This window comes from Arachis duranensis, unplaced genomic scaffold, assembly GCF_000817695.3.
Source record: "Arachis duranensis cultivar V14167 unplaced genomic scaffold, aradu.V14167.gnm2.J7QH unplaced_Scaffold_608113, whole genome shotgun sequence".
In the NCBI taxonomy this organism is placed as follows: Eukaryota; Viridiplantae; Streptophyta; class Magnoliopsida; order Fabales; family Fabaceae; genus Arachis; species Arachis duranensis.
The window spans coordinates 181,570-208,349 of record NW_026264987.1 but is presented as its reverse complement, the minus strand read 5'-3'; the positions used below and the strand labels follow the sequence as shown (position 1 = coordinate 208,349).

The 26,780-nt window shown below is 34.6% G+C and overlaps 4 protein-coding genes and 1 pseudogene across 6 annotated transcripts in view; all 5 read left to right on the top strand.

Moving 5' to 3' along the window:
- The window catches only part of LOC107485136 (N6-mAMP deaminase), an 87,162-nt gene that overhangs the window by 55,372 nt on the left and 5,010 nt on the right, over window positions 1-26,780 (top strand). The gene's annotated exons all lie outside the window — the stretch shown is intronic.
- LOC110280542 (uncharacterized) lies at window positions 2,954-4,174 on the top strand. Its single transcript, XM_021141615.1, has one exon. The coding sequence runs from the start codon at window positions 2,954-2,956 to the stop codon at window positions 4,172-4,174; it is 1,221 nt and encodes a 406-aa protein (XP_020997274.1).
- LOC107485130 (uncharacterized) lies at window positions 10,689-16,599 on the top strand. The gene is made up of 9 exons (XM_052256704.1): window positions 10,689-10,936; window positions 11,013-11,085; window positions 11,417-11,472; window positions 11,771-11,821; window positions 12,863-13,034; window positions 14,485-15,397; window positions 15,490-15,808; window positions 15,964-16,156; window positions 16,459-16,599. The coding sequence occupies exons 6-8, from the start codon at window positions 14,838-14,840 to the stop codon at window positions 16,090-16,092; spliced, it is 1,008 nt and encodes a 335-aa protein (XP_052112664.1). The 5' UTR covers window positions 10,689-10,936; window positions 11,013-11,085; window positions 11,417-11,472; window positions 11,771-11,821; window positions 12,863-13,034; window positions 14,485-14,837; the 3' UTR covers window positions 16,093-16,156; window positions 16,459-16,599.
- LOC107485115 (dnaJ homolog subfamily C GRV2-like) lies at window positions 16,240-22,558 on the top strand (annotated as a pseudogene).
- The window catches only part of LOC107485128 (N6-mAMP deaminase-like), a 2,057-nt gene continuing 1,430 nt past the window's right edge, over window positions 26,154-26,780 (top strand). Inside the window, exons 1-2 of the mRNA XM_052256731.1 lie at window positions 26,154-26,193; window positions 26,237-26,406. Of these exons, the coding sequence (XP_052112691.1) occupies window positions 26,154-26,193; window positions 26,237-26,406 (210 nt within the window). The remainder of the gene's footprint in view (window positions 26,194-26,236; window positions 26,407-26,780) is intronic.

Sequence of the window (26,780 nt, the reverse complement as noted above, 5' to 3'; positions counted from 1 at the left end):
AAAAATAAGTAGATAACGCAGCGACATTAAACTGAACAAGATCAAAAATTCGAAAGAGAATGAACAGTGTCATTTACGTATAAAAAAAGTCAACGATGACGATGATGGAGGAGGAGAAGGAGGAGGATGAAAGAAAAGAAGAAATTAACTGAAAAAAGAAGACGGAGGCAGAGGAGGTGGTAATGACAACGATAATAAGAAAAGAGAAAGATTAGGAAAAAGAAGGAGGAGGACAATAAGAAGAAGAAGTAGCAAGAGGGGAATGGATCCTCTCAATTGTTGAAAAAAATTGAGGGAGTAAAGTGTGATCCATAACCCTTCAATACACTCTCTCTCATGTTTTCTCGTGGTCCGACTTATAACAATTAATGGTGAGAGATCACATTTTACTCCCTCAATTGTTAAAAAAAATCGAGAGGATCCATTTCCTTCATGTGCATGAGATGAAGAAGAACCACGATGAAAAAAAGTGCATTCACGGTATGTGGCGCGTGATGTGAAAAAGATTATAACTCAGTTGAACTTGGGTATATAATTCACTTGGAATTGATTGTAGGGCATTATTATTTAGTATATATACTCTTATGAATTTAATTTTGATGCACTATTATTATAAAACAGTTTTACACGTGCATCTAATGACGTAATGTTACATCATGAAAAATAAATACTATTTTCATTGATCGCATGAATGGTCATCCAAAAAAATAAGTGTGATTGCACGACTGTATAAAACATTTTACCCTATCAGTGCATCAAAATTAAACCTATACTCTTATATTTTTATGTCAAAAGTAAAAAAATATGGTATAACATTGAGTATTATACTGAGCTAAATTAAATTATTGTATGTGTTAAGTTGAGCAAAATTATCTTATTTAACTTAATATTTATAATATCTAAATAAAAAATATATATAATTTTATGTATATAATATTTATAATTATATATTTATTAATCTAATATTATATATTTATTTAAACGATAATTAATAAATATCAACAAAAGCTAAAACAGACAAGTTATGACTATCTTTAATTCTCAATTTTAGCACTAAATATTTTTGTATATAATTAAAAATACATAGAATGAACTAGTACAAAGGAAAAAAAATGTAAGATAAGTGAATGATCTGGTAAAAGCATAAAATGAACAAATTTTATTTTGCATCTTACTAAATTTTTGAATAAAACTTTTTAATTAAGAGCTCTTGCTTATATGCATTTTGTGTAAAAAAAGTACGAAATTTTTAAATTACGAATAAATACTTTTTAAAGACAAATAATATAACGGACATAAACAAGTTACACACATTTTAAAGAATGCATAGTTAACAAAGATATTTTTATTAGAAATAACTTAGAATTGTAAAATATCATGGAGCATTACTCTCCTTCTTTTTTTTTCTTTTTAATTTAGTTTGAAGGGATTGGTAATTGTGTTAGTTCCAATGTTTAATATGAAATTTTGGTTTCAAATTTGTAATTCCAAAGTAAATACCCATAGTCGACCCTGAGATTTACGTAAATATTCAATGTAATCCTCAAGATCCTGACTTTCTTATTGTAGTCCTCCAGATAGAGCTCCGAACACTCAAAGTGGTCCTTGGGCATATTTCTGGTGATCAATTATCACCGCAGCACTGACGTGGCCTCTATTTGCCACGCTGGAGGGGTCCAAAACGTCGTCGTTTTGGTTTGGCGCCGTTGATAGCCAAAGACGACGCCATTTAGATGTTATTCGTTGGGTTGAAAAAGTTGAGAGAAGAAGTAATCCGACCGAAAGTTGTTTTCGTTCTTCCCCTCCTTCAGCAGAAGCACGAGGTTCCGACTTTGTGATCGGACTCAAGGTAACCTTCCTTTTTTTTACTTTGCATTTTCAATACAGTGTTGATTGATGATATGCAAGTTGTTAGTGTGGTTGAGGTTTCGGGAGTTTTGGTATCATTGTAGTGTCTACGGTTTGAAGGTTGGCTGGGGTTTGGGGGGTTGCTCCATTTAACCCGAATGAAACAAGGATGAAACAGGAATATGATAAAGGATGTATGCAGGATTGAAAAAAATGTGTTCTTGTGGTGCTGATGTTTTTTTATATAATGCATTAGTAGGCTTTCAAATTCTGTCTGTATTAAGTGAAATTTTTAAATTTCTTGCAGGTGGAAGAGAGGTTGGACATCATGTTTCATCATGGGGGTGACTTCAAAAAGAATGCAGAAGGGATTATGGTATATTATCCGGACAACAAAGCCTGTTTAGGTGATCTAGACACTGATACTCTAGATATCTTCTTCATACGGAACTACCATAAGGAGCTTGGGTACAATGACATAAAGCATTACTGGTGGCATGTTCCTAGAAAAGGCTTGGATAATAGGTTGAGGAATATAAACGGTGACAAAGAGATAAGAGAGATAGTAAATTGTGCTAGGACAAATGAGGGAGTGATTGATGTATATTTCGAGCATGGAGTGTCAGTGCCGGAGGTGTTAGAGGGAGATAACACAGTTGTGTACTTGGATGACGATGGTGGAGAGGGGTGTAATGCTCCTACAGATGCTGATGTGAGTCCCCCACTCAATGAAACTCATGCACTCATAGTTGCGCCCACCCCGAAGGTTGTACCCAATAATTCTTGCAAATCCAGTCCCAACAAAAACAAGACATCTCCATGGCAAACACAACCATCACACTCCAAAACCAAAGTTCACATCACATTTAAGGTCACACAGCCACCACCAGTGTCAAGGACTCCAACCCAACCCAAGATGCCTACAAAAAACACTAATCCTCCCTTTGATGTGTCTTCTGACTCCTCTGACAGTGAAAAGGATAGCCTGTTTAAGCCAGGTCCGGACTAGGGTAGTTCCTCTGATTATGAGGCTGCAATGAATGATCATAAAACTGGGAGTAGGATTAGGATAAATAAGGTACAAGCAGAGGTGGGATCCAGAAATATGAATCCACTATGTAAAGGGAAGGAGAAGATATTGCATGAAGACAATGGTTTGGTGCAGGAGGTGAGCGACGATGAAGTTGATCTTGGGTCCATGGGTTGTGTTGATGAAAGTGCAGAGGATGGACTAGACTCAGGTGTTGACTTAGATGACACCAATTCTTGGCACTTAGAGAAGATGAAGACACCTCCAAACTCAGAAGATGAGTTGGAGGAAGGAAATTATTCTGAGAAGGCATATTTGCTCTTTAGGGAGGGTGCAAGGTTTGGAGAGCTACATCTTGAGGTTGGCATGAAGTTCGAAACGAAATGGGAATTCAGAGAAGCTATGAGGGAATACGCAATCCAAGAGGGTAGAAGTATAAATCTAGTGAAAAATGATAACATAAGGTGCAAGGCGGTGTGTAAGGTCATGGAGTGTCCATGGGTGGCTTATGCATCAAGAGACCATGAGGACACGTGTTGGCAAATTAAAACCTTCAACGATGACCACACTTGTCCAAGAGAGGACAAGAATAGGGCTGCCAACAGAAATTGGGTATGCAGCAAGCTTGTAAAGAAGGTGATAAAGTATCCAAATTTTAGACACTGCGAGGCTACAACTTACTTTAAGACACGGTTTGATTTGACACTGAATAAGAATTCAATCTCGAGGGCATTAATGGTTGCTAGAAGTGTGGTGTATGGTGATGAGAAAGAGCAATATAGGATGGTTCGGGATTATGGTATTACGCTGTTGAAGACCAATCCCAGTTCCACTATGCAAATATGTACCACCCCACAACCAGACGGTGAAGTGACCTTTGATAGGATGTATATGTGCTTAAGCAGCTGTAAAAATAGGTTCAAGGCTGGCTGCCATCCTTTGATAGGGCTGGATGGTGCATTCTTGAAGACAAGGTTTGGTGGCCAGATTTTGTCAGCCATGGGGTTAAATGCAAATCACCATATCTATGTAATAGCTTGGGCTATTGTCAGAGTGGAGAATACAGATACATGGAGATGGTTTCTTGAGCTACTTCATCAGGACTTGGGTTACTATAAAGATCACGACTGGTGCTTTATATCAAATATGCAAAAGGTATGGAGCACTTGTACTTGTTGTCCTTCTTTGATTCTATTGGATAATAATGGTTATATGCTTATATGGAGAACTTGTAATTATGCTGTTATACAAAGATTGCTGCTAGATGTGACAAATAGGAATTGGTTATCTGATTAATTAGGGTGTCCAATAAACTTATTATATACTTATGAAGTTTAGGGGACCATTATGGGGATATTTATTGAATGTCAGGGACATTTATGGGTCACGACTATAAAGCCAGGGACGTATATGTGCACATTACTTTTGTAGTTATATATGTATAATGTTTCATGAAACTAGCAGGGACTGATATCAGCAGTGAAAGAGGTGATGCCTGACGTGCATCACCGTTTCTGCATCTAGCATTTATGAAAAAATTTCAACAAGAATTGGAAAGACTTACAGCTACGTGGGCTTTTGTGGGAATGTGCAAGGGCAACAACTTACCAAGTGTTCAAGGATGGAATGGACAAGATCAAAAGATTATATGCGGATGCTTGAGCAGGCTGGAAAAAGTTAGGAAAGAGTCTAAGAATTGAAAGCCTATTTGGACCGGGGATAACGGATATGAAAAATTTGAGGTGCACGGACATCCAGCTAACCATGTTGTGGACATAGGAAAAAGATTGTGTACCTGCCAATTTTGGATGCTTACGGGTAAGTTGCTTGTGTATAACACTTGTCTTTATGCATAACAATTACTTCCGTGTGTGCACGCTTGTGCTTCCCTCTCTCGTGTGAATAAGCAGCCAGAGGACTTCTGTCATAGATGGTTAACCATGGCATCATACAGGAAAACTTATAATCACCACATTAATCCAATTCCCGGACAACCACTATGGGAGCAAGCAGAGGATTGTAACAGGCCACACGCCCCTAAAATCAAGACAAAACATGGAAAACTAAAGACGAAGAGGAGGATGGATGCGAATGAGAAGAGTTGTTTTGGAACTAAGAAGCCTAAAGTTGATCCAAAACTGTTGAGTAACACTGAAGACGTTGTACATCTAAAAAGGCAGTTGGGGACCTTTACCTGCAGTTTTTGTGGTGAAAAGGGACATACAAAGAGAGGCTACAAAAAGAAGAGGAATGCTGATGCTGCCGCTGTTGCCGAGGCGGCTGAGAAGAAGAAGAAAGATGAAGGACATCTGCGCCTGAGCAGCAAGTTGAGCAGCCCCAAGACGATGGTGACCAAGCTGATGTGGAAAGCAATCCGTGGAGATCGAGATATCTCAACCTATTGCTTCTGACGAAGAGGATTCTCAAAAGATAACTGAAAACTTATATATTCATGCCTTTATTATTTAATTGGATCAATTATCCTTAATGCCAACTTTTTCTCTTATAGGATCCTGGTACGAAAAGGCCTTCGAAGCTGTCACCAAGAAGAAGATCTTCTCTGCTGGCAACCTCACCAACAGTGAACCCCTTGCAGGGTGCATCTTCAGCACAGCAACAAAGTATGCCAACTTGATGAAGTTCATCCCAACGCCAGGATTTAAGCGACCAAGAAATAAGAACTGAAGACTTTAGATAAATCTATTTAGGGTTTTCTGTTTTGTGTAATTAGTCTTTTCCAACGGACAATGACTAGATGGTGAATTGTGATCCTTTAGGGTTTTTTTGAGATGTCTTGCTTTTGAGGAAACTATTAATAGCAGCTTCATGTTCCTTGGCTGCCTTTTATCTTTGTCTTTTGTTGTTTTTTTTTATAAATAATGGAATTTATCTTAATACACTATGCTTTGTGGTTTACCAATCACTTTTGTTGCCTTATTCAACCTTTACTGATTATGGTTCATTTCATGCACAAACATAAATAATAATATTTTCATAGTTAACAACATTTTCATTCCATCAACAAGCAAATTTTTACATTTGTTGCTAACAGGGAACCCTAAACCACCAATTCATTCATCATTTACAATACAGGATAACTATCAACACTATCAATACAGACACAACTATCACTAACAACTGGGTAATCACTTTTTGCATATGGACATAATTCATCAAATTCCTCCTCATGTGTGGGAGCATTTCCAAGACCAGATTTGTTGGAAATGGATTTAGTTTTTGATGAAGATGCCACAAATTTTATAGAGAAATCATTGAAAACTGCATTTTCCTTAGTTACATAACCTAAACTAGATTTTTCAAACAATGGTTTTTGACTTGCAAGTAATTTGTCCAAGTTACTAGAACTTTGAGCAAATTTTGCTAAGTCACCATTCAACCTCTTAATCATTTCATTTAGTCTTTCATTTTCAGCAATAAGTTCATGAGAAGGATCCACAATATGCTTTCCTTTTAGTTTTTCAAGTTCAGATTTTAGAAATTTGTTTTCTTCAATAATATCCAAAGCACATTCAGTTTCCTTCACCTTTTCTGTCAAAAAATCATTTTCAGCTTTCAATATTTCTTTTTCAGATTTACACTTAGTGTATTTATCCAACAGTTTTGAAGAATTTAGTGTAAGATCATCAATAATAGCATGTAAATCATCTATAGACAAGTCATAATAATTTATCTCATCAAGATGATCATTACCAGTTATGAAGCAAATTTTGTCTTCACCTTCAGAATCTTCTTTCTCATTGGAGTCATTCTCAAGCTCCTCCCAAGATGCCATGAGCACTATTTTCTTTTATTTCTTCCCTTTGTCATCCTTCTTGAATTTTGGATAGTTGAACTTAAAATGTCTAGCCTCCTTGCAATGATGACAAGTCACCTTGCTCAAGTCCTTCTTGTAATCCTTTGAGCTTGAACCCCTATCTTTGCCTTTGTTCTTCATTATCCTTTTAAGTCTCCTAACAAAAAACATAAGTTCATCATCTGAAATATCATCACTAGACTCACTCTCTTTTGCTTCTATTTTTTACTTGAGGGCTATTTCCTTTTTCTTTGAGTCCGGATTTGTGTGTGTGGCTTCATAGGCAAGGGGTTTTCCTTTCAGCTCATGATAGGTTATAGGGCTTACGTTATTGCTCTTGACTAGGACAGTGGCAGTAGTTTCTCATTCCTTTGTGAGGCTTCTAAGGAATTTTCTCATTAGGGTTTGTTCTGAATAGGTTGTTCCCAGAGCATCAAGGTTGTTAATTATGATTGAGAATTTCTCAAACACTTCATCAATGCTTTCTCCATCCTTCATATTAAACATCTCGTACTCTTTTCGCAGCATATCAATCCTCGTTTCTTTAACTTGCTTAGTACCTTCGTGTGTAACCTGGAGTTTCTCCCAGATTTCTTTGGCTGTCTTGCATCTAGACACCTTTTGGTACTCTTCAAAGCTGATAGCACAGTGAAGAAGGTTGATGGCTTTAGCATTCAGTTCCATTTTCTTCTTGTCATCATCATTCCATTCAGCTTCTTCTTTTGGAGTCACCACTCCATCAACACTTGTTTTTGTTGGAACTTTAGGACCACTTACAACAATCCTCCATATGTTGTAGTCAATGAATTGAATGAAAATCCTCATCCTCTCTTTCCAGTAGGCATAGTTATTCCCGTTGAAGAAGGGTGGTCTGTTGTTTGACTGGCCTTCAGTTAGAGTATAGGCAACTGTGGTTGTGATACCAATTGAAGGTTGTAGAAGGCTCAGAGAAGAGGGGGTTGAATTTATGACCTTCTTTTACTTTAATTAAATAACCCTTTAAAACAAACTTTCAATCTGAATCTGTTTGAACTTGGAAGTGGAAAATTTATGAGACAATTTTATTTTGTCTCATGAATATCAGAAAACAGAACAGAGCAGGAAAGAGAGAAGCTGACACCATCATGTATCCTGGTTCGGTTGCCTTGTGCAATACAACCTACATCCAGTCTCCACCACAACAGTGGTGGAATTTCCACTATAGTTAAAGTATTACATACACTAATTCCATAGGATTGACACAATCCTTTCACACTCAAGTTCTAACCTAACTTGACTTGGTTATGATAATACCTAACTATACACTCTTAGTGCTCACCCAACTAAGAAAGGGGTACCTCACAGGTACAAGACACAAGACACAAAATCAACCTAAAAAAATCTGAAATCACTCTAGGCTTTTCATATTGTGTATCTCTCTGCCTTTTTCTTTCACTTTTAGGCTCTTTCAATGACTCTCTCATTCATCTTTTTATCTCAAGAAATTACAGAAAGATAAACATTAAAAAGAGAATTACAATCTGTTAAACATGAAGGAGATTGATGCTTCAACAGCCTCTTTGCTATGTGATAAACCAGATTTGCTTGCCTCTGATTTAGTTCCTCATTCTGGCGGAATGTCCCTTTGACTAGGAAGCACTGTCCAAGTTGATGAACTTCTTCAGAAAATACTCCTCAGAACAAAAATCTCAAAACACTGGTTATCTCTCCTTAGCTTCTGAATGATAAAAAAATCTTCTTTTGTATCTCATTGCATGTTGCTGAGTTGCTCTTTCCTAGGTCAATCCTAGAGCAGTGTGCTTCACCAACTCACCATATCACCTTTTCTAGTTAATCCTCAAATTAGGAACTTTAGTTCTGACCTTCTCTTGTTGATCGAAAGCCACAGGACAGCAAAACAAAATATTTTCAATGGTAAACCCAGATCGTGGCAATTGAAACACAACTTGGTTCCCAAGACACACTTATGACCGTAGATGCACAACATTGTAGACCAGAGATCATCTTTTCCATGTAACCTAAAAATGGATTGGCAGAATGTTGAAGTTGAAGAGAAGAAGATATGATGCATGTATAAGGAAATGAAATCACCTTTCAGCTTCTGACTTCTTGATACAGTTTGATGTGGGTGATTAGATTTTAACCTTTTTGCTTAACCTTCTCTTTCTTGCTTTTTTTGTGAAGAACTTAGGGACTAAGCTTTCTCTTTCTCTCTCTGAGTTCTGACTGAAGAGGAAAAAGTGAACGTTGCTTTACTAAAAGCAAAATGGAGGGATCAGCCTTGAGTGTTATCAAATTGGGCTTGGTTTGGCTCTTTCCTGGTTCAGCCCATTTGAATTCCTTGCTCAATCAATTTGGGCTTTAAGTGAGTTATAGCCCGTTTGTGTTTCTGGTTTGATCTCCATCCTATTGGGCTGCTTCTTTCTTTCTTTTTGGCTTGCAATACTTAACCAAGTTCAATTAAAACTAATTGGGTGTTTAACCCACTAACAATAATGTTTGTCATCATCAAATTAATTTAGTTAATTTCTTAATTCAACAATTGATTTATGGGAGTGACTGAAAGATATTTAGCTTTACAGCTTCAATTTCTCTCTTTCAAGTTCATATAATTTTAGTATTTTAAGTTTTCAATTAATCCAATCGAAAACGGTCAATCAAGTCCGACTTTTAGAACCTTTAAAAATACACACAAAATAACTTGATTTATAATTTAATCCCATTAAAAACTGATGTAAAAATCACATATAATACATCGCTCAACAACATACTAAAAGGTACAAATAGTTTAAAGTCTTAAAAGACACAAAAAAAATACTTCTTTTAACAAAATTTCAATAGCTCATAACAGTTGATAGAATGAAAAGTTATATATCAAAGTGATAGACAATATTAAAAATTGCTAATAATATTAATTAATTACGATCGAGTGAAACAAAAAAGTGGAAGTAATAAAAAAAATACCATTAAAGATAATTTAAGAAATTGAATATAAAATTAAAAAAATATTTTTTATCTATTAGAATTATATATGAAAATAACGAGTGTTTTGAATATAAATTTTTATCTCCATTTTAAATTAAATACTATTAAAAAATAATAAATAAATTTAATAATGCTTATAAATAGTTAATTTGTAATTAACGTTTAGAAATATTTATCTTTATTTTGTTATACATAATTTTTAAATATATTATTTAATTCAAATTTATAAATTTTATACGTTCTAAAGTTAAATAAATATTAAAATTTTTTATATTCGTTTTTAAATATTTTTTATTTTTAATTTTTAAATTATTTCATCAAATTTATAATTTTAAAAATAAAAATATATAAATTAAGCTAATATATACAGAAAGAAGAGTAAAGCATAGTTGTAAAAACCGGACCGAACCGGCCGGTTCGACCGAAAAATCGATGAACCGAATTTTATACTGGTCTGGTATTTGAACCGCATAAAGAATTGAACCGGTCAAATTCGGTGTGAACCGGTGCGAACCGGTCAAAATCAGTGAGGTGGTCTGACCGAATCGTTTGGAAGAAAATATTTCCAAAATGCTTGAGGTAGGATTCGAACCCCTGTCCTCAAGGAAACCAAAATTTTTTACAACCACCAGAAGACTATGTTTTATAATAAAATTTATGTAAATTATAATACATATAGATATCTTCTATTAAATAGTTTACTTTTATTTAATTTATTTTAATTTTAATTATAAATTCACTCATTTTTAAATTAATTATATTTTTATTTAATAATAATGATAAACTCACTTATTTTTTTATAATTATATAATATCTATTAATATTATTTTTTAATAAATACTTATAATATACAATAGTATAAAAGATATAAACTAATTAATAAATTATTAAAATTTAAAAATAATAGTTATTTTAATATAAAAATAAAATAAAAATATTTATGATAGAATAAAAATAATAAAATATTTATTGTTCATGTTCGATAATATTTTAAAATAACTTGATATTTCAGAAACCCATACTCATTACCCTAACTACGCCGTGACGCTGTTGTCCTGGTTGGCCTCCGCGACGATCTCCGATCCTCTGGCGTTTACTGACGACCTTCTCTGTGACATCTCCTCCGGCATCGATCTCCATCGACGACATCTCCTACAGCGGCGATTTCATCCGGTGTCGTCTCCTGCAGCTTCCTCTCCTTGTCGTCCTCTGTGTCTTCTCCGCCAAAATCGTCAACGCCTTCCTGTTCGACGATCCAGGTTAGCTTCCTTTCCTTCCTTTCCTCTCCTTTCCTTCCTTTTTGACGAGTCTCCCCTTTCCTTCCTTACCATTCAGATCCGCCGCTAGGGATTGCATTCCGCAGGAGAGGAATTCCTTTGTCAACTTCCAAGCCAAAACCGGTGTAGAGGTTCGTTCCTCCTCTTACTGTATCGCAATACATAATTTGGACGTTTTGTCCGATTTCAACTTTTAGGGTTCGGAAGAAACTTTTGAAAGTGACGAGCAATAATTTGATTGAGAAAATAGTTAAAGGAAAATAATGCTCCTAAACTGTAGATGGTTATTGAATATCAAATGCTTTGAAGTGGTAAACATTGTGTTTCACTGGTTGATGAATTAGCAAATCACCATTTCTTTTTTGTGCTTGTCATTGTGGGGGAAGAAAAGTATTTTCGAATGGTTATTGGGTTGATCAGTTTATCACATTGGCAAGAATAAGATTGTTTTTGATATTGCAGAATGCAGAACTGTGTCTGGTGTTGCTGGACCGTTGGATACTCTTGATAAAGTTAAGGTAATGACTAGTTTTGATGCTATGCTTATTGGATATTCTAGAATTTTGAACTTTTCTCAATGAAATGTATCACTTTCTGTGCGGTGTGACTGAATTTTATACTGATCAACTGCAATAGGGACCAAAATTTCAAGAGATTGTTAAACTAGAAATTAAACTTTCTGTTTCTTGTGTAATTATTTGAACAACAACCACATTGGAGGGCCATTCCATTCACTGTGTAATAAACATTGTGAATATAATGCTTAAAAAATAAATTATAAACATTGTGAATATACTGCTTTTGTGCTGTGTGCAGGCTGCCATTGTGAATTCACAGACCCTTGAAGAAGTTGCAAGACTTAAAAAGGTCCTTGCTTTTCTAGATCTGATGTTCACTTGTTCAATTTTGATTTTCGCTCTCTGCTGTTTACTTCTTAGATGACCCTTTCTTCTGATTGCTCATTTTTGTAAAGAGAATCTGTTGTCCTTTTTATTCCTCCTCTGCTGTCTAATTTTCTCTTTAATCCCAAAACAAAAAAAATCATTGAGCTGGTGTGAGTATATTATTGTCACCATAATTTTTGTTATTGTGAAAGCCATGTTATAGTTTGACAGATTAAGTACATGCGTTGAATGAGTTTCCTTTGTCCCTTTTGTGTTTCTTGTGTAGTTGCATTAGCAATTTTTCATGCTTAAAACCTACTTTACTTGTACAATATACTTGTTTGTTTACCTTTTCAAGAATTTTGTATTTGTCTTTATCCTGATTAAAGGTCAGTTTGTACGGTGTTTCTTTCCTTTACATATGTAATATGTAATTCACTTTTTGTTTTCTTTACCTTTTCTTCTTCCCTAAGTCGAGTATCCTATTCAGTATTCATAGATACGAGGTTATTGTATTGATCATTTCAAACTTATTTTCTAATTATTTCAATGTTTGATTCTATATAAAGTTATAAACATTCTTCAGTGTTCTAAGTAAATATTTTCTAGCTCTTCCTTATCACCTTTATGCCTTGAATTTTCTGAGTCCATATACTTGGCATTTATCATTTTAGTATGTTGTTTCTTTTATCTTTCTCCTTAACTTGTGGTGATCCGGTACACCTTAAAAATTTGAGATTGAAAATTTTCAGGTATATGTGAAATTTTGTACTGAAAAGAACTCATTCATGAAGCTTTTCACCCACAATTGAAACTTATTATATCTCAATTCTGTTGGTTATTTATTCAAATTAGTAATTTGTTCTGTGGACCCGCTGTTACCTTGTGCCCATTTATGGAATCTGTTTGTCACTTAGCGTATGCACACACTATAACAGAAATTTCTGTTGCCCTGAAGCCTTGCGATAGCAGTAAATAAAATTGACCATTTTGTTGTGACAATAATATACTTGTTGATTTGTAGGTTAGGGACTTAACCTCTCATCTGAATGCTCTAGCAGAGTCAGAAACAGAGGGTGTCCAAGGAGCTGCTGCGGTTTTTAATCAGGTCCCCCTTTAGAAACATAAACACAAATATGAAGGCTATGCTATAGACTGGAGTCTTCTTGTTCCCGGAGCCGGAAGGCTTGTATCTGGTAATATTTGGTTATTTCTTTTTCTCTGTTTAGCTACATTTTATAAACATTGAATATTGACAATACTCGATTTGTTGGGCATACTGCTAGTGTTAAAGATCTGCAAGTTATATTGGGGGTTTATGAGACCTCTTAACTGTCAAATAGCAAGAGCACATGTTCTTTGTGATGTCATTGTAATTTCTAGTAATGAGAAGAACCGCGTTTCCCTAATTTCTTATTAACTTCACTTTGATATATATATATATGTAGCCATTTAACTAACAGCAAAATTGAGCAGTGTTTTCTCTGAACTTGTGTCTATTTCTCTCTGTTTCAAATTCCAATTACTTAGCTTCCTTTGAATTGTAGTTTTCATCATCTATTTTTTTTAATTAAAAATAAATGATAATCTCAAGTTTTTTTCCGTGAGACTGAGACTTAGATCCACCACTCTCTGATTCAGGTTAATTTAATTTATTTATTTATTTATTTATAATTAAAATAAAATGTGTAAGGAACAGTCACTATCTCATTGGATTCAATACCCTAAAGCAGTAGTAGTTCATGCTTAGGGTTTCAGCTTTTATTATAATAATTATTGCTTTGTTTGTTTATTTTAATTATTTTTTGTCTCTCTTCCAATTAGAAGTACTCTAGAGCAATGGCAATCTCTATCTTTGAAACTGTTGCTATCAACAAACAACATTGTAGTGTGTCAAACAGTGAGATATATAGATATGGGTAATTTCATATGTGTAACATGTGCTTAATAACATGAATTATGTTATCAATAATCTGCTTAGTTTACTTAATTAATCAATGGCTTGCTATGTTATGTACATTATATAATAACAAATTAACAAGTTGGTTAATGGGTTTGCTTTGAGTATTTATGCTGGGATGGTTGTCAGAATAAATAAATCTTTGAATGGCATGTAATAGTTATTCATATGGCAAAGGAAACAGTTAGCATAAATCATACCCTTTAAATCCAAGTCTCTTCTTGTTATGTGGGGTGCTTTATTGTTACCTTTTTGGCTATTACCTATTGAAATGTCATGAAGTATGATATACAACTCTGATTAAAACCTACTTCTTAATAACTTGATTTAAATTTGATTAGTATAATAAATCAACTTTGAAATGGTATACCTAGATAGTGGTGTAAGTTATCTTTCTTTGACCATAGTCAATATTTTATATTTATATTTTTTGGGCATAACACCCAGTTGCTAAACCCAAAAGGATATCAAGGCATAGTTCAATTATTAAGCTTTTTTTGTGCAAAGTTCAAAACAAATATTTAGTATTCTCCTTTTTTTTCTCAATTGTTAAGCATTCTCCTTTTTTTTTTCCCAACTGTTAAGCTATTTGGACTGCTGTCTAACATTAAAAGCAACAACAGTAATATGAAGCAGTAATTAAATTAAAGTTCTCCATCTTCAGGATTGAATGCTTGATTTTGTAGGTCCTCGGATTGATCGTCGTTGTCACTCTCTGTCTTGTCACCACCCTCCGTTTGCTCATAGTCGCTGGCGACAGAAGCAGTAGGTTCTGGGGCTGGTCGTCTTTGTCGTCTCCTTGCTCCGAGTCTCACCATCAGCTTCCTTCACGCAACTAAAAGTTGGTCCCCGATTTGGTGAGTTCCAACAAATTCCCCTGTTCTTTCTTTCTCAGTTTTGTTGCTGTATAATACATGACTACATTTTGATTTTGTTGTTGAAAATATCACTGAACTAGTATTTTTGCTGCTGAAAATAATCACTGGTATGAGTTTGTTACTAACGGCTGCACTTGCTTCAACTAGGATTATTAGTATCAATGGAAAACCATCAATTGTATACTAACAAGGATGAAGTTAAAAGAGTAGAAGAGGGTCGCATCATTATTTCAGATGCAATATTGGGCACTACTAGAAGAAAAGTTAAAGTTTTAGAAGTATCAAATAATCACATAGAAGAAGTTCAGAGACAGATACGGTGTTTTGATAATTCTTTGAGACTCTCATCCCAACATTTTTTACAAGGGCTTGTTTATTTTTGCGAGGGGGAGACATGGGTTTTTATTTACCAGCATTATGACAATGACTTAGCTGATGTCTGGGTCGAGGATTGGGACAAATTCAAGCTTTATCTAAAGCAATTTTTACAAGCTCTCGCAATATTATATGAAGGGAATATGTATCATGGGAACATAAAAGATTATAGTTTGGTAATAAGTGGGGATAGAGCTTTTGTGAGTGGAGTTGAGGGAAATCATCTTCCTGATGGTTTCCAAGATCAATTTTTTACTGATGAGATGGAGGCTCTACGTGAAGTTTTATTACAGAATCTCGATCAATCTCCAAAGGAAATCGATCTGTTTTTAGACTTTGTATCAACGTAAGTTAATTTATTCTTTTAGTTAGTATATGATTTTTATTTGAATTTTGTTTATATTTTATAGCTAACATTTATTATTATTATTATTTCAGGTGTGAATCATGGAATATGATTTTTTGTCATCCGATTTTCTTAGATTTTCAACATAAATTATATTATTTTCTTATTGCAAACCAATATTTAAATGAGCATTTAAGAGGTATCGCCTACGCTCAACAGCTGTCATCAATAATTGAAGGGCTGCTTCAAAACTGGGGGGTATATAAGGTAAATTGGCTCAATGGAGTGAACCGAGTGAACGATCCGGTGATGATGCAAAGATTGAACAGTGGAAACTATAGAAATTGTGGTACTGTTACTCTTGTGTTTCTTCGATTTGTAAGGAACTGTATTGCTCACCTTGACATGAGGGTAAATTATTTTTTTTATATTTATACTTTAAATTTAATTTAATTATAGTATTTTGATATTTTCACAAAAATAAATATTATCTAAATATTGTTATATTTTTTTAAATTATATACTAAGTATTATTTTATTTTTTTATATAATTTTTTTTCAAACAGGCAAATGTTGCGGTGTTTCAAGAAGCTAAAACTTTGGCGAGAAATATTGAAGAATCCTACCCTTATTTTCTATTTGCATTACATGATGCATTTGTGCAAAACGGAATTTATATATTTGATAAGCCCTAATGGCTTATCTAAAGCTTTCCAAGCTGCCTCTGCGTGCACTAATTCAGCTATTATCTCGAACTTGGTATGATGATGTTCTTTAAGCATAAACAACTGTTCTCCTAGATATTGGCATCTTAATTCATGTTACCATTTGATATTGAAATAATGCGATGGTTTATGTATTGTCTTGTCTCACAAATTAACATCAGCAGTAATAACAGAGTAATTTTTGTTGCAGAAATCCACTGTTGGGTTGTCCTAGTTGCGGGACATCTTAATTATAACATCATTAATCTTCCTTCCACATTTGAATTATTTATTGCTTGTAGTGAGTTTCTTTTGTTTTTTTTTTTTTCAACCTTAAAGCTTATAAATGTAATGCAGCAAAAGAGGCAGTTGGAGCAGAAGATACCCCCTTGGGAGGTTGGTCTGTAAGGTTGCATTCTGTTGCCCAGGGAACTCTGAATGTTCCAGGATTGAGCTTAGGAGTTGGTCCAAAAGGAGGACTTGGTGAACATGGTGATGTTGTATCTTGACAGTTCATTCTTACAAAGGTGTCACTCGTGGAAAGGCGTCCTGAGAATTACGAAGTAAGTGAAGACAACTAGTAATATAGAAAAATGTGTAAATGCTTTGGGAAATCTATCATCGTCTAACATAAGAATGTATGCATCGAGTTGCACAACTAGTTTCTGGAATTTAGTTCTGATATATCTAGAACAACACACACATTATCAGCTTTTTATAATTTGAAGTACATGCAGATTTGTTGACCACCTATTTTGTGTATTGTTAAGGGCCTATATATTTAAGTTGTCATGTAGCAAGCAGCATCATTCTTTGTTTATCCAGGGCAAAATAGAATTTAAGGAAGAATGGAAGTTTTATAAAACTTCAATTAATGTGCAATTTTGTGTATTCAATAGTTTTATGTAGTCTTTATGCATATCTGACTGAACCTGCTTTATCAGTACATTTCTATCTCCATGTAAGATGATTTTTACTTGGAGAGCTTATATCATATATTGGGAATTTTCACTACATGTGTGCAGGCTGTTACTGTTTGTCCTTTGTCTTCAGTAAGCTCCCTTGTTCGGTTTGCTGAAGAGCCCCAGATGTTTGCAGTTGAATTCAGTGATGGATGCCCTATCCATGTATGCAATGTTATGCTACTGCAATTATGAAATTTTATGCTCTGAAATTTCTCATTTGTATGGTACTAATTGTAGGCTGTTTGTGATGCAATTCAAACTGAAGTAGGTAGATGTAACTCATCTTGGTTAAGAATTTCCTACTATGGCATGTATAGATGGAAGTAAAGTATGGCAGTTCATTTGCTAGTTTAATTGCTTGGAATCTTGATATCAATTTTAAATATTTTACCATACTGAGGCAAATGGTTATATGGTATATTTTTATTTTCCAAAATAAAGAAATCCTGCATTGTCTAAGTGCATCTTTGAGTTTTGGTGATGTTTTGTGCAGGGTCAATGTCCCATACTTGTATTGCCAAGGCTGACAATGCCTGGTCATCGGATTGATCCTCCCTGTGGAAGTGTTTATTTGCAATATGGTCAGCAAAAGTCAGTTGCTGATGCTGAAAGTGCTTCAATGCATTTGAATTTTGAAACATTTAACAGCAGCTGCCAAGGATGCTGTTGCTGAAGGTGGTTCCATTCCTGGATCAAGAGCTAAACTATGGCGAAGAATAAGGGAGTTCAATGCATGTATACCTTTTAGTGATGTGCCTTCAACCGTTGAAGTGCCAGAGGTTACCTTGGCCTTGATTACTATGCTTCCTGCAGCTCCAAATCTTCCTCCAGAATCTCCTCCTTTGCCACCCCGTCACCAAAAGCTGCTGCAACTGTGATGGGTTTTATTGCTTGTTTACATCGACTACTTGCATCAAGAAGTGCCGCATCACACGTGATGTCTTTTCCAGCAGCAGTTGGAAGGATAATGGGTTTACTTAGAAATGGTTCAGAGGGTGTTGCAACTGAGGCTGCCGGGCTTGTTGCAGCACTCATTGGTGGTGGGCCTGGTGATGCTAATGTGATGGATTCTAAAGGAGAGTGGCACGCAACAATTATGCATACGAAGTCCGTATTGTTTGCTAATTAGAGTTATGTCATTATTCTTGTCAACAGATTGAAGCCTACGTCAGTATCACCTTTGCTGTCAATGGCTGTGGTTGAAGTGCTCGAGGCTATGATTTGTGATCCACATGGGGAAACTACTCAATATAATGTTTTTGTTGAGTTGTTGTGCGAAGTTGCTGGTTAAAGTGTCGTTTGTTTGCACTATTTGGTCATCTTGCCGAAAGTGTTAGAGAGACAGTAGCTGTTATTATGCGATCAATTGCTGAAGAAGATGCTATTGCTGTGGAGTCCATGCGAGAGGCTTCTGTGCGTGATGCTGCTTTGTTGAGGCATTTATTGCACTCCTTTTTCCTTCCTGCCGGTGAACGCTGTGAAGTTAGTCGACAACTTGTTGCTCTTTGGGCGGATTCCTATCAACCCGCTTTGGAGCTATTGTCTCGAATTCTGCCTCCCGGACTTGTTGCTTATTTGCATACACGCTCTGATGGAGTTCAACGTGAAGAATCAAATCAAGAGGAGTCATCAACCGGGAGAAGAAAACGACGCTTACTTCAGCAGAGGAAATGTCGCATTGGGAGAGGACTACAAGTGCAAGGGCAATGGCAATTGTATATGAGCAGCACTACAAGACTGTTGGTCCTTTTTCAGGCACAGCTCACATTACTTTTCTCCTGGATAGGACAGATGACAGATCTCTGAGACACAGACTTCTTTTTCTTTTGAGGGTCTTTGTAAATTTAATCTACTTATTCTTTCTTGTTTTCTCTTTCCTTTTGGTGATTTCACTTTACAAGCTCTACTCAAAGTTAAATTCAACTCAATTTCAGGCTTTGATGAAGGATTTAGCTAATGTAGAGGCTTATGTTCTAGTTGGAGCCTGTGTATTAGCTGTCAATCTTCTTACAGTGGTCCATGAAGCTTTGGAGCGGACAGCTATTCCTTTGCAATCAAATTTGATTGCAGCTACGGCTTTTATGGAGCCACTCAAGGAATGGATGTATATTGACAAAGAAGGTGCTCAAATTGGACCTGTGGAAAAAAGATGCTATTAGAAGGTTATGGTCCAAGAAGGCTATTGATTGGACAATAAGGTGTTGGGCCTCTGGGATGCTAGATTGGAAGAAGTTGCGTGATATTCGTGAGCTTCGCTGGGCACTTGCCCTTAGAGTTCCTGTCCTTACCCCACCTCAGGTAGAGTCATCATCTTTGGTGGAAGATATTCATACAAACATCAATTGTTCTGTAAATATTTTCTATCTCGAATTCTTTATTATTTCTTGTCTGATATGTGGCATGAATGGGGTTTTTTTTTTTTGCTATTAATCTTTCATGGCCTGAAACCTTATTATTCTTGATGACTTGAATTTATTTATTTTTGGTACAAAAAATCTAATGAGAAAAGCAACATATGTTTAGGTGCCACTATCTTCAATCTCCTATAATAACTTATTTACCAATTACAATTCTATATTTAATTTGCTTACATTTGCAAAAATTTACCCAACTATTCTCTTTGCCGCAAAATTATTTTTTTAGCCTCAAGTTTCTGTGCCTGTTATATTCTTCTGAAAATTGGCATGTTCATTTAGATGATGCTGGAGAAATTGTTACTCCAACTCCTGGAGTAAAACGAATCTTGTCAAGTCCATGTTGCCTTCCTCACATTGCACAGGTACTTCAAAGGTTTCTCCTTATTATTTGGCCATGTATGAAAATATGTTTGTTCTGTGATATACTACTACTTTAATAAAATTTCTTTTTCAAAGATTATAGGAATTGTCTCCTTGCTTGTTAACCTTATCATATTTAGTTCAAGTTGTCTGTTGTTTACTATGTGATAGGTATGGTTTCAGTTGATTTTTAGTATTTTCTACCCTTCCAATAATTCACCACTCTCTCGGCTGCGCTGCTATTCGCTTCGCTCATAGCTGCTTGTTCGCTTATATGGTCTCGTCTTCGTAGCTCTCAAGCTTTGCTTATAATATTTAAATCTAGTTTTTATTTTTCTTTTCATTGTTTTCCCTCTTTTGTTGTGTGTGTTGGGGGGTGGGTTGTTTTATGAATTCAGGCCATTCTCTCTGGGGAACCAAGTATTGTTGAGGCAGCTGCTGCATTGTTGAAGGCTATTGTTACCAGGAATCCCAAGGCCATGATACGTCTATACAGCACCAGTGCATTTTATTTTGCACTGGCCTATCCAGGATCTAATCTACTTTCAATTGGGCAACTCTTTACCGTCACCCTTGTCCACCAAGGATTTCATGGTGGCGAAGAGGCTGCGGTTTCAGCTTCATTGCCTTTGGCAAAACGCAGTGTTCTTGGTGGACTTCTTCCTGAATCTTTGTTGTATGTATTGAAGCGCAGTGGTCCAGCAGCATTTGCTGCTGCAATGGTATCAGATTCTGACACTCCTGAGATAATATGGACTCATAAAATGAGGGCAGAAAATTTAATACGTCAGGCATTGCAAATTAAGGTCTGATGTGTATGGTTTTTTATAGAATACAAGTGTACTTCCCAAACTACCTTTCTGGTATTGTTCATGCGGTTCGATTTATCCCTGTTCACTGTATTTATCAGGTTTTGCAACACCTTGGTGATTTTCCACAGAAATTGTCACAGTATTGCCATGTTTTGTATGACTATGCCCCAATGCCTCCAGTTAAATACCCTGAACTTAGAGATGAAATGTGGTGTCATCATTATTACTAGAGGAATCTGTGTGATGAAATCCGCTTTCCAAATTGGCCTATTGTTGAGCAGCTTGCAAGATCCTTGAAATATCCTTGGATGATGTATCCAGTGATGATGTAAATAAAAAGCACTATTCGGAGGTATCAGATGAAACATCTAGCTAATCAAAGCAAATTGAAAATATCAACAAGGAAAAGTTAAAGCGACGATATCGAAAACTTGCTGTGAAATATCATCCTGTCAAAAACCCTGAAGGAAGGGAGAAGTTTCTTGCTATACAGAAGGCTTATGAACGCCTCCAGGCTCCAGGTAAACATAGTTTGCATGTTACAAGCTTATTTGGATTCATATATCAATAGAAGTTACTAGGATAGCGTGATATTCAGCACAACTATCCTCGTGTTGAAGTTAACTGCTTGTTATTTTGAAGTCTTCAAATGCCCATGGGGACATGTTTTGTTGTCTTAACTTCTTAATTTTTGATATGTAAGTATATCATGCAAACAAGTCCATGTACTTTCTTTAGTGTGAGAAATGAGAAATGGTGTGATAGCCCCTTGTCACCCAGATTGGGAGAGTTTTGTAGATGCATAAACTGTTTTGTTCTTTTCTCCTTTTGCAAGCCAGCTATAGACAGGCTGTTATATGCATGCACAGATTTGGGGTGGCAAAATCATGATGTATGTTAAAATTTCTTTTTGCTTCTTGGGGGAATTTATGTGATATAATATCATTTGCTTGCAACAGTAGGTTTTTATATCCTAATTCACTGAATATTTACCTTTTGCGAACTGTATCTTAGGCTACCACGTAAGGATTGCAAGGTCCTCAGCCTTGGAGATTGCTTCTTTTGCTGAAGGGGACAATGCATTTTATACAGAAGATATAGAGACATATTGGAGCTATTCAAATATGCTGGCTATCCCATGTTGTTAAGTGCTGTTACTGTGGACAAGGATGATAAGAATTTTCTTTCTTTCAGATGGAGCACCTCTCCTTGTTGCAGCATCAGAGCTTGTTTGCCTGGCGTAAAATTCCATTCTAGCTCATGCTGCTCGTTGACTTTTATTGTGGCCAGATGTGCATCTTCATTGAATGGAGAAGAGCTGGTGAGAGATGGAGGAGTGCAACTTCTTGCAACTCTTCTTTCCCGTTGCATGTATGTTGTTCAACCATCTACTCCTGGAAATGAACCACAAACATCATGCGAACATTTTCAGTTCTTAGTCAATTTGAGGCTGCCGGATCTGAAATACTCGAGTTTTCTGGGCTAGTTCCAGACATTGTGCACGGCACTGAGTTTGAGCTTCTACCAGGAGCTGTTGATGCTGCTCTACAGTCTATTGCCAATGTTTCTGTTTCATCTGAGTTGCAGGATGCTTTATTGAGGGCTGATGTTTTATGGTATGTCAATTATTTTTTTTTTTTGGGGATAAAATGCTTAGTATTTGTCTCTCAACTATAGGTATGCAGGAGGATGTCCCATGTGAGTTTAGGGCTTAGTTAGCAAACTTGGTGTTTATATGTGCCTGTGTCGCCAAATAGCTTAAGTATTTATTTAGTAAGATGAGCTTTACCATTACATGAAAATTTACTGTGTATGAAAGTAACTCTGTAAACAGCTATCTACTAAGCTCTCTAAATTTTGCAAAGGCTTAATTTTCAAAGCTTACTATATATTACTTATGAAACTGATTGATCTCAACATCTGATTGGGTTCAAAACCCGTTTTACTAAGTTCATCCATACATGACAAAGATGTTTCATGTGTGCGCTCTTGGTGGAGCAGATAATACCAACAGTACTTATGCACTAGAGTGGTTAATTTTTTTTGAGAAATGCCTGGCATATTATTTGGCAACGATCTGTCCACTCCTATATCGGTGGAGCTAAAAAGGGAATGATGTATGTTAAGTCTAGCTATAATTCGATGATAATTTATGGTGGTATCATACTGTCTCCCTTTCTTATCATTTTTATGTTTAAAGTGTTGTGTCTAGTTGGGAATTGTCTAGCTATTCTATGTTGTAGTATTATCATAATTTTTGTGGGTTTTGAGCAGATCATTTGATAGGAGATACCTCTTTAAACCTAGCCTTTCCTTGTCTTTATCATTGCGGATTCAATCCTGGGTTCGTCTTTCTCTTGGGACTTCCATTTCTTTCGTAACCTTAATGATAGGGAATCCTTTCAACCTTTGGCTCTCTTAGGTATCCTTGATGATTTTTCTGTCTTCTAACCACTGACAATAGGATATTGTCTCTTGATTCCTCTGGTAGTTTTAGCTGTAAATCTCACTTTCAATTTTTAAAAAGAATTACAGATTGAAGAAAAAAATTTGAGTAAAATGATCATGATAGTATTTCATTAAGCGGCAGCAGCAATTGCCATAGGAAATAGTTGACAACAGGAAATTTTATGCAATAAACTGAAATCAAAGATGCATCCAGTCCTGAAATACAAAAGGATGAGACAGGCTTTGAGAAACCATGTCCATACACACTACGATGCGCAACACAAGTATATTAAGTAAAATTTGCATTCCAAATAGAAAATTAGATAATAACTATATACCTTAATGACAGATATCAAACCGGTCTTAAATTGTAAAACACCTAGTCCCTCACTGATAGGTTCCAAATTTTGGGACAATGAGTATGCATGCTTACATACTGCAAATAAGAATAAGATTCCATTAGAACAATTGTTAGGAACCTTAAGAGCTTCAATAACCGAATTAAAGCATATATTGGCACTCCCAAGCCACTATCTTATTTCAAATAACATACATTTTCAAATTAGCACACAATTAAGCCATATGTTGATTTTAACCCATTTAAATTGTCAGCTAACATCAATTTCATTTTATTGGGTAATTCTTTAATACTTCTTGTCTATATGGTTGATAACATGATATATAGTTCAATAAGGATGAATATGTGATCCTCCTTTTAGGAAATGTATATCCTATAGTCGGCCAATGACTTTCACAGTTATACTGTATCATGTTGAACATACAACAAAGACAATACACACAATTTTATAATAATTTCTATATCTAATGTTAGCCAAAGTAAGTGAATAAATTAATTGGTGCTATTTTTTTAATAAATTATGTATAATTTAAAACTCCTTTTAATCGTCTTTATCATCATCATCTTCTTCTTTCAAAAATTTTCATAATTCTTCTTATTTTATCCTTCTAGCAAGAATCAGTATCACGATTAAAAAATTCCGGTGTCAAACGGTTAAAAAATTTCGGTACTATTTTTTAAATAAATTTTGCACAACTCAAAAGTTCTTTTCCTTTCCTTTCTCTGATTTCACCCTCCTAATAAGAACAAAAAAGAAAAAAAAATCAAACAAAAAAAATAAAAAATGTTGCAATAACCACTAGGAGGAGGAAGAGGAGAAAAAAAAATAAGAAAAGAATATGGCAACAACAAGACGATAATGAGGATAAAACACGCAAAGAAAAAAAAAAGAACATGAAGAAGAAGAATTGTGTGATTCATGCACAGGATGTGTGAGTGATTTTTATTAGGTTTGTGCCAACTTAATAGGACTTGGTTGATAAAAATATTTAAATATATAACGAGACCAAAAATATATATATAATAAATTATTATTTCTATTTATAAAAATTTAAAATATTAACAAATATATCCATTGATAAAAGAAATTAATTTTGTACTCATAAAAGATAAAAAGTTATTATTATTATTTATAAAATTTTAAAATATTAATAAAACTATACATGAATAAAATTAATACTTATGTATTTTTGTGACATCAAAACTATTTTTATGGGTAAAAAACTAAATATAAATAATTTTTCATTATATTAAAGTTTTATAGTTAGAAATTAGGATAGAAATTAGGATATATATATAAAATGTTATGAGTAGAGTCTATCTTTTTAGGTTTGATTCGGTACGAAAAAATTTTATTTTTTTAAAATAATTTATTAAAATTAGTTGTTAATAAGCATAAACTACAAAAATTATGTTTGAAGAATTTATTTTTAGTATTTAAAATATTTTTAATAGATCTAAATATAATAAATATAAAATTTATTAATATAAAATTGTATTGAATTTTTAATTTTCAAAAAAATATTTTTATAAATATTTTCAAAAGGAGCCTTAACTTCTCAAAACTAGAAGTATATGTATATGATTAGCACCATTTTTTCAAAATACTTTTTTAAATTGAATTTAATTGGGAAAAAAAAAAGAAAATTAACCAGTATCAATAAAAAATAAAAATTTAGTTATTTTGAATTAAAATATTACTATTTACATGGTGAAGTCTTATGCCTAATTTTTTTTGTAAAATTAATAATTAAATATTATTAAATAATTTAATATATTTAATTAAATTATTATTTAATATTTTTAAATTATTATCTTCGAATAAGATAATTCACCAATTCACATATTAAAACAAGAGTAAATTATTATTTCTACTCACAGAAGTTAAAAATGATGATATATCTATTCATAAAAGACAAAAATTACTATTTATACTTATAAAAAATAGATTTCTACGAACAAAATTATTCAAACCCTAAAAAATTAAATAAAATTCTTAAACTATTCTTTTTTTCACCACTATTACCATCATTTCTCCCTTATCTCTCTCTCTCTCTCTCAATATTCTTAGCTACTCAAATTCCAAATTCTACCACCACTCTCTTCTCCAACTATCACCATCACTGCCTCCATTACCATCACTATCACTGCCATCGCCATCCCTACCCTTCCTTCCTCCTTCTTCATCTTCTTTCACTTCTTCGCCATATGCTGAAAGATTCTCTTTGTATACAAAAAAACAAGCACAATAAACTACATAAAAAAAAAATTCAAACACACCTTTACGCTGAAAACAATACAACAAATTCGAAAATTTTCTTTTTTTTTTCCATACAAAAAAAAAGATGATTTCTCCCACCTGTCTAAATCACTAATGTTACGTTCATCTAATACTAATTTGATTTAGATAAATCTATGAAGATGATAACATAATAATGAAAAGAGGGATCTTTATTTACTTGAGGAGGAGAAGATCGGAGAGAGTGCGTGGGAGCTTGATGCGGCCAAATTCGAAGGCGGTGAGGTAGATGCAGAAAAGGCCAGTGGCGAAAAGGAAGAATACATCGACGGCCGTGGCGAATTCGCAGCTGTTGAGAGGGAACTTCTCCGATTTGGACTTCTTGGCGGCGGGGGAGTCGTCCTCGCCATTGTTCTCGAGGTCCTAACGAGCAACCTACTGGTATCGACCGCCATGACGCTCTGCGGCATCCTTAGATCTAGGATTTCTTTGCGTTAGATGATTATGCTGGAGATGATGGTGCTGGTGTTGTTGAGTTGCTACCGACACCGATGAGAGAGTGTGTGGCGAAGAGGTTAAGGTGGCGGTTGAGGGGGAGGGTAAGGCGGTGATACTGAGCGGCGATGAGATCAATGTTAGGATTGGAGTCGCTGAGAACGTTGAGATAGAGAAGAGGGAGATGATGGTTGTAGTAGGGGAGAGAATGGTATAGAGAATTTTATTTAATTTTCGAGGGTTTAGATAATTTTGTCTACAAAAATTTATTTTTTATGAATACAAATGATAATTTCTGTTTTCTATAAATAGATATGACGGTATTTTCAACTTTTGTAGATAAAAATAATAGTTTATTCTTAAAAAAATTATAAATTTAAAATTGATTAAAACTTATTTTTTACCTTATTTTTTAATTTTTTGAACGTACAAATACAAATACCAACACTAAGTATTTCAAAGATAGGAAATAATAGTTGAATATTCAAAATTAACAGCAAGTATAACATTGATTGGGATCTTATCACAATGATCGTGGCATGAACCCTAAATCCTCAACATGTTTGAGTGCTGTTTTTTTTTTTT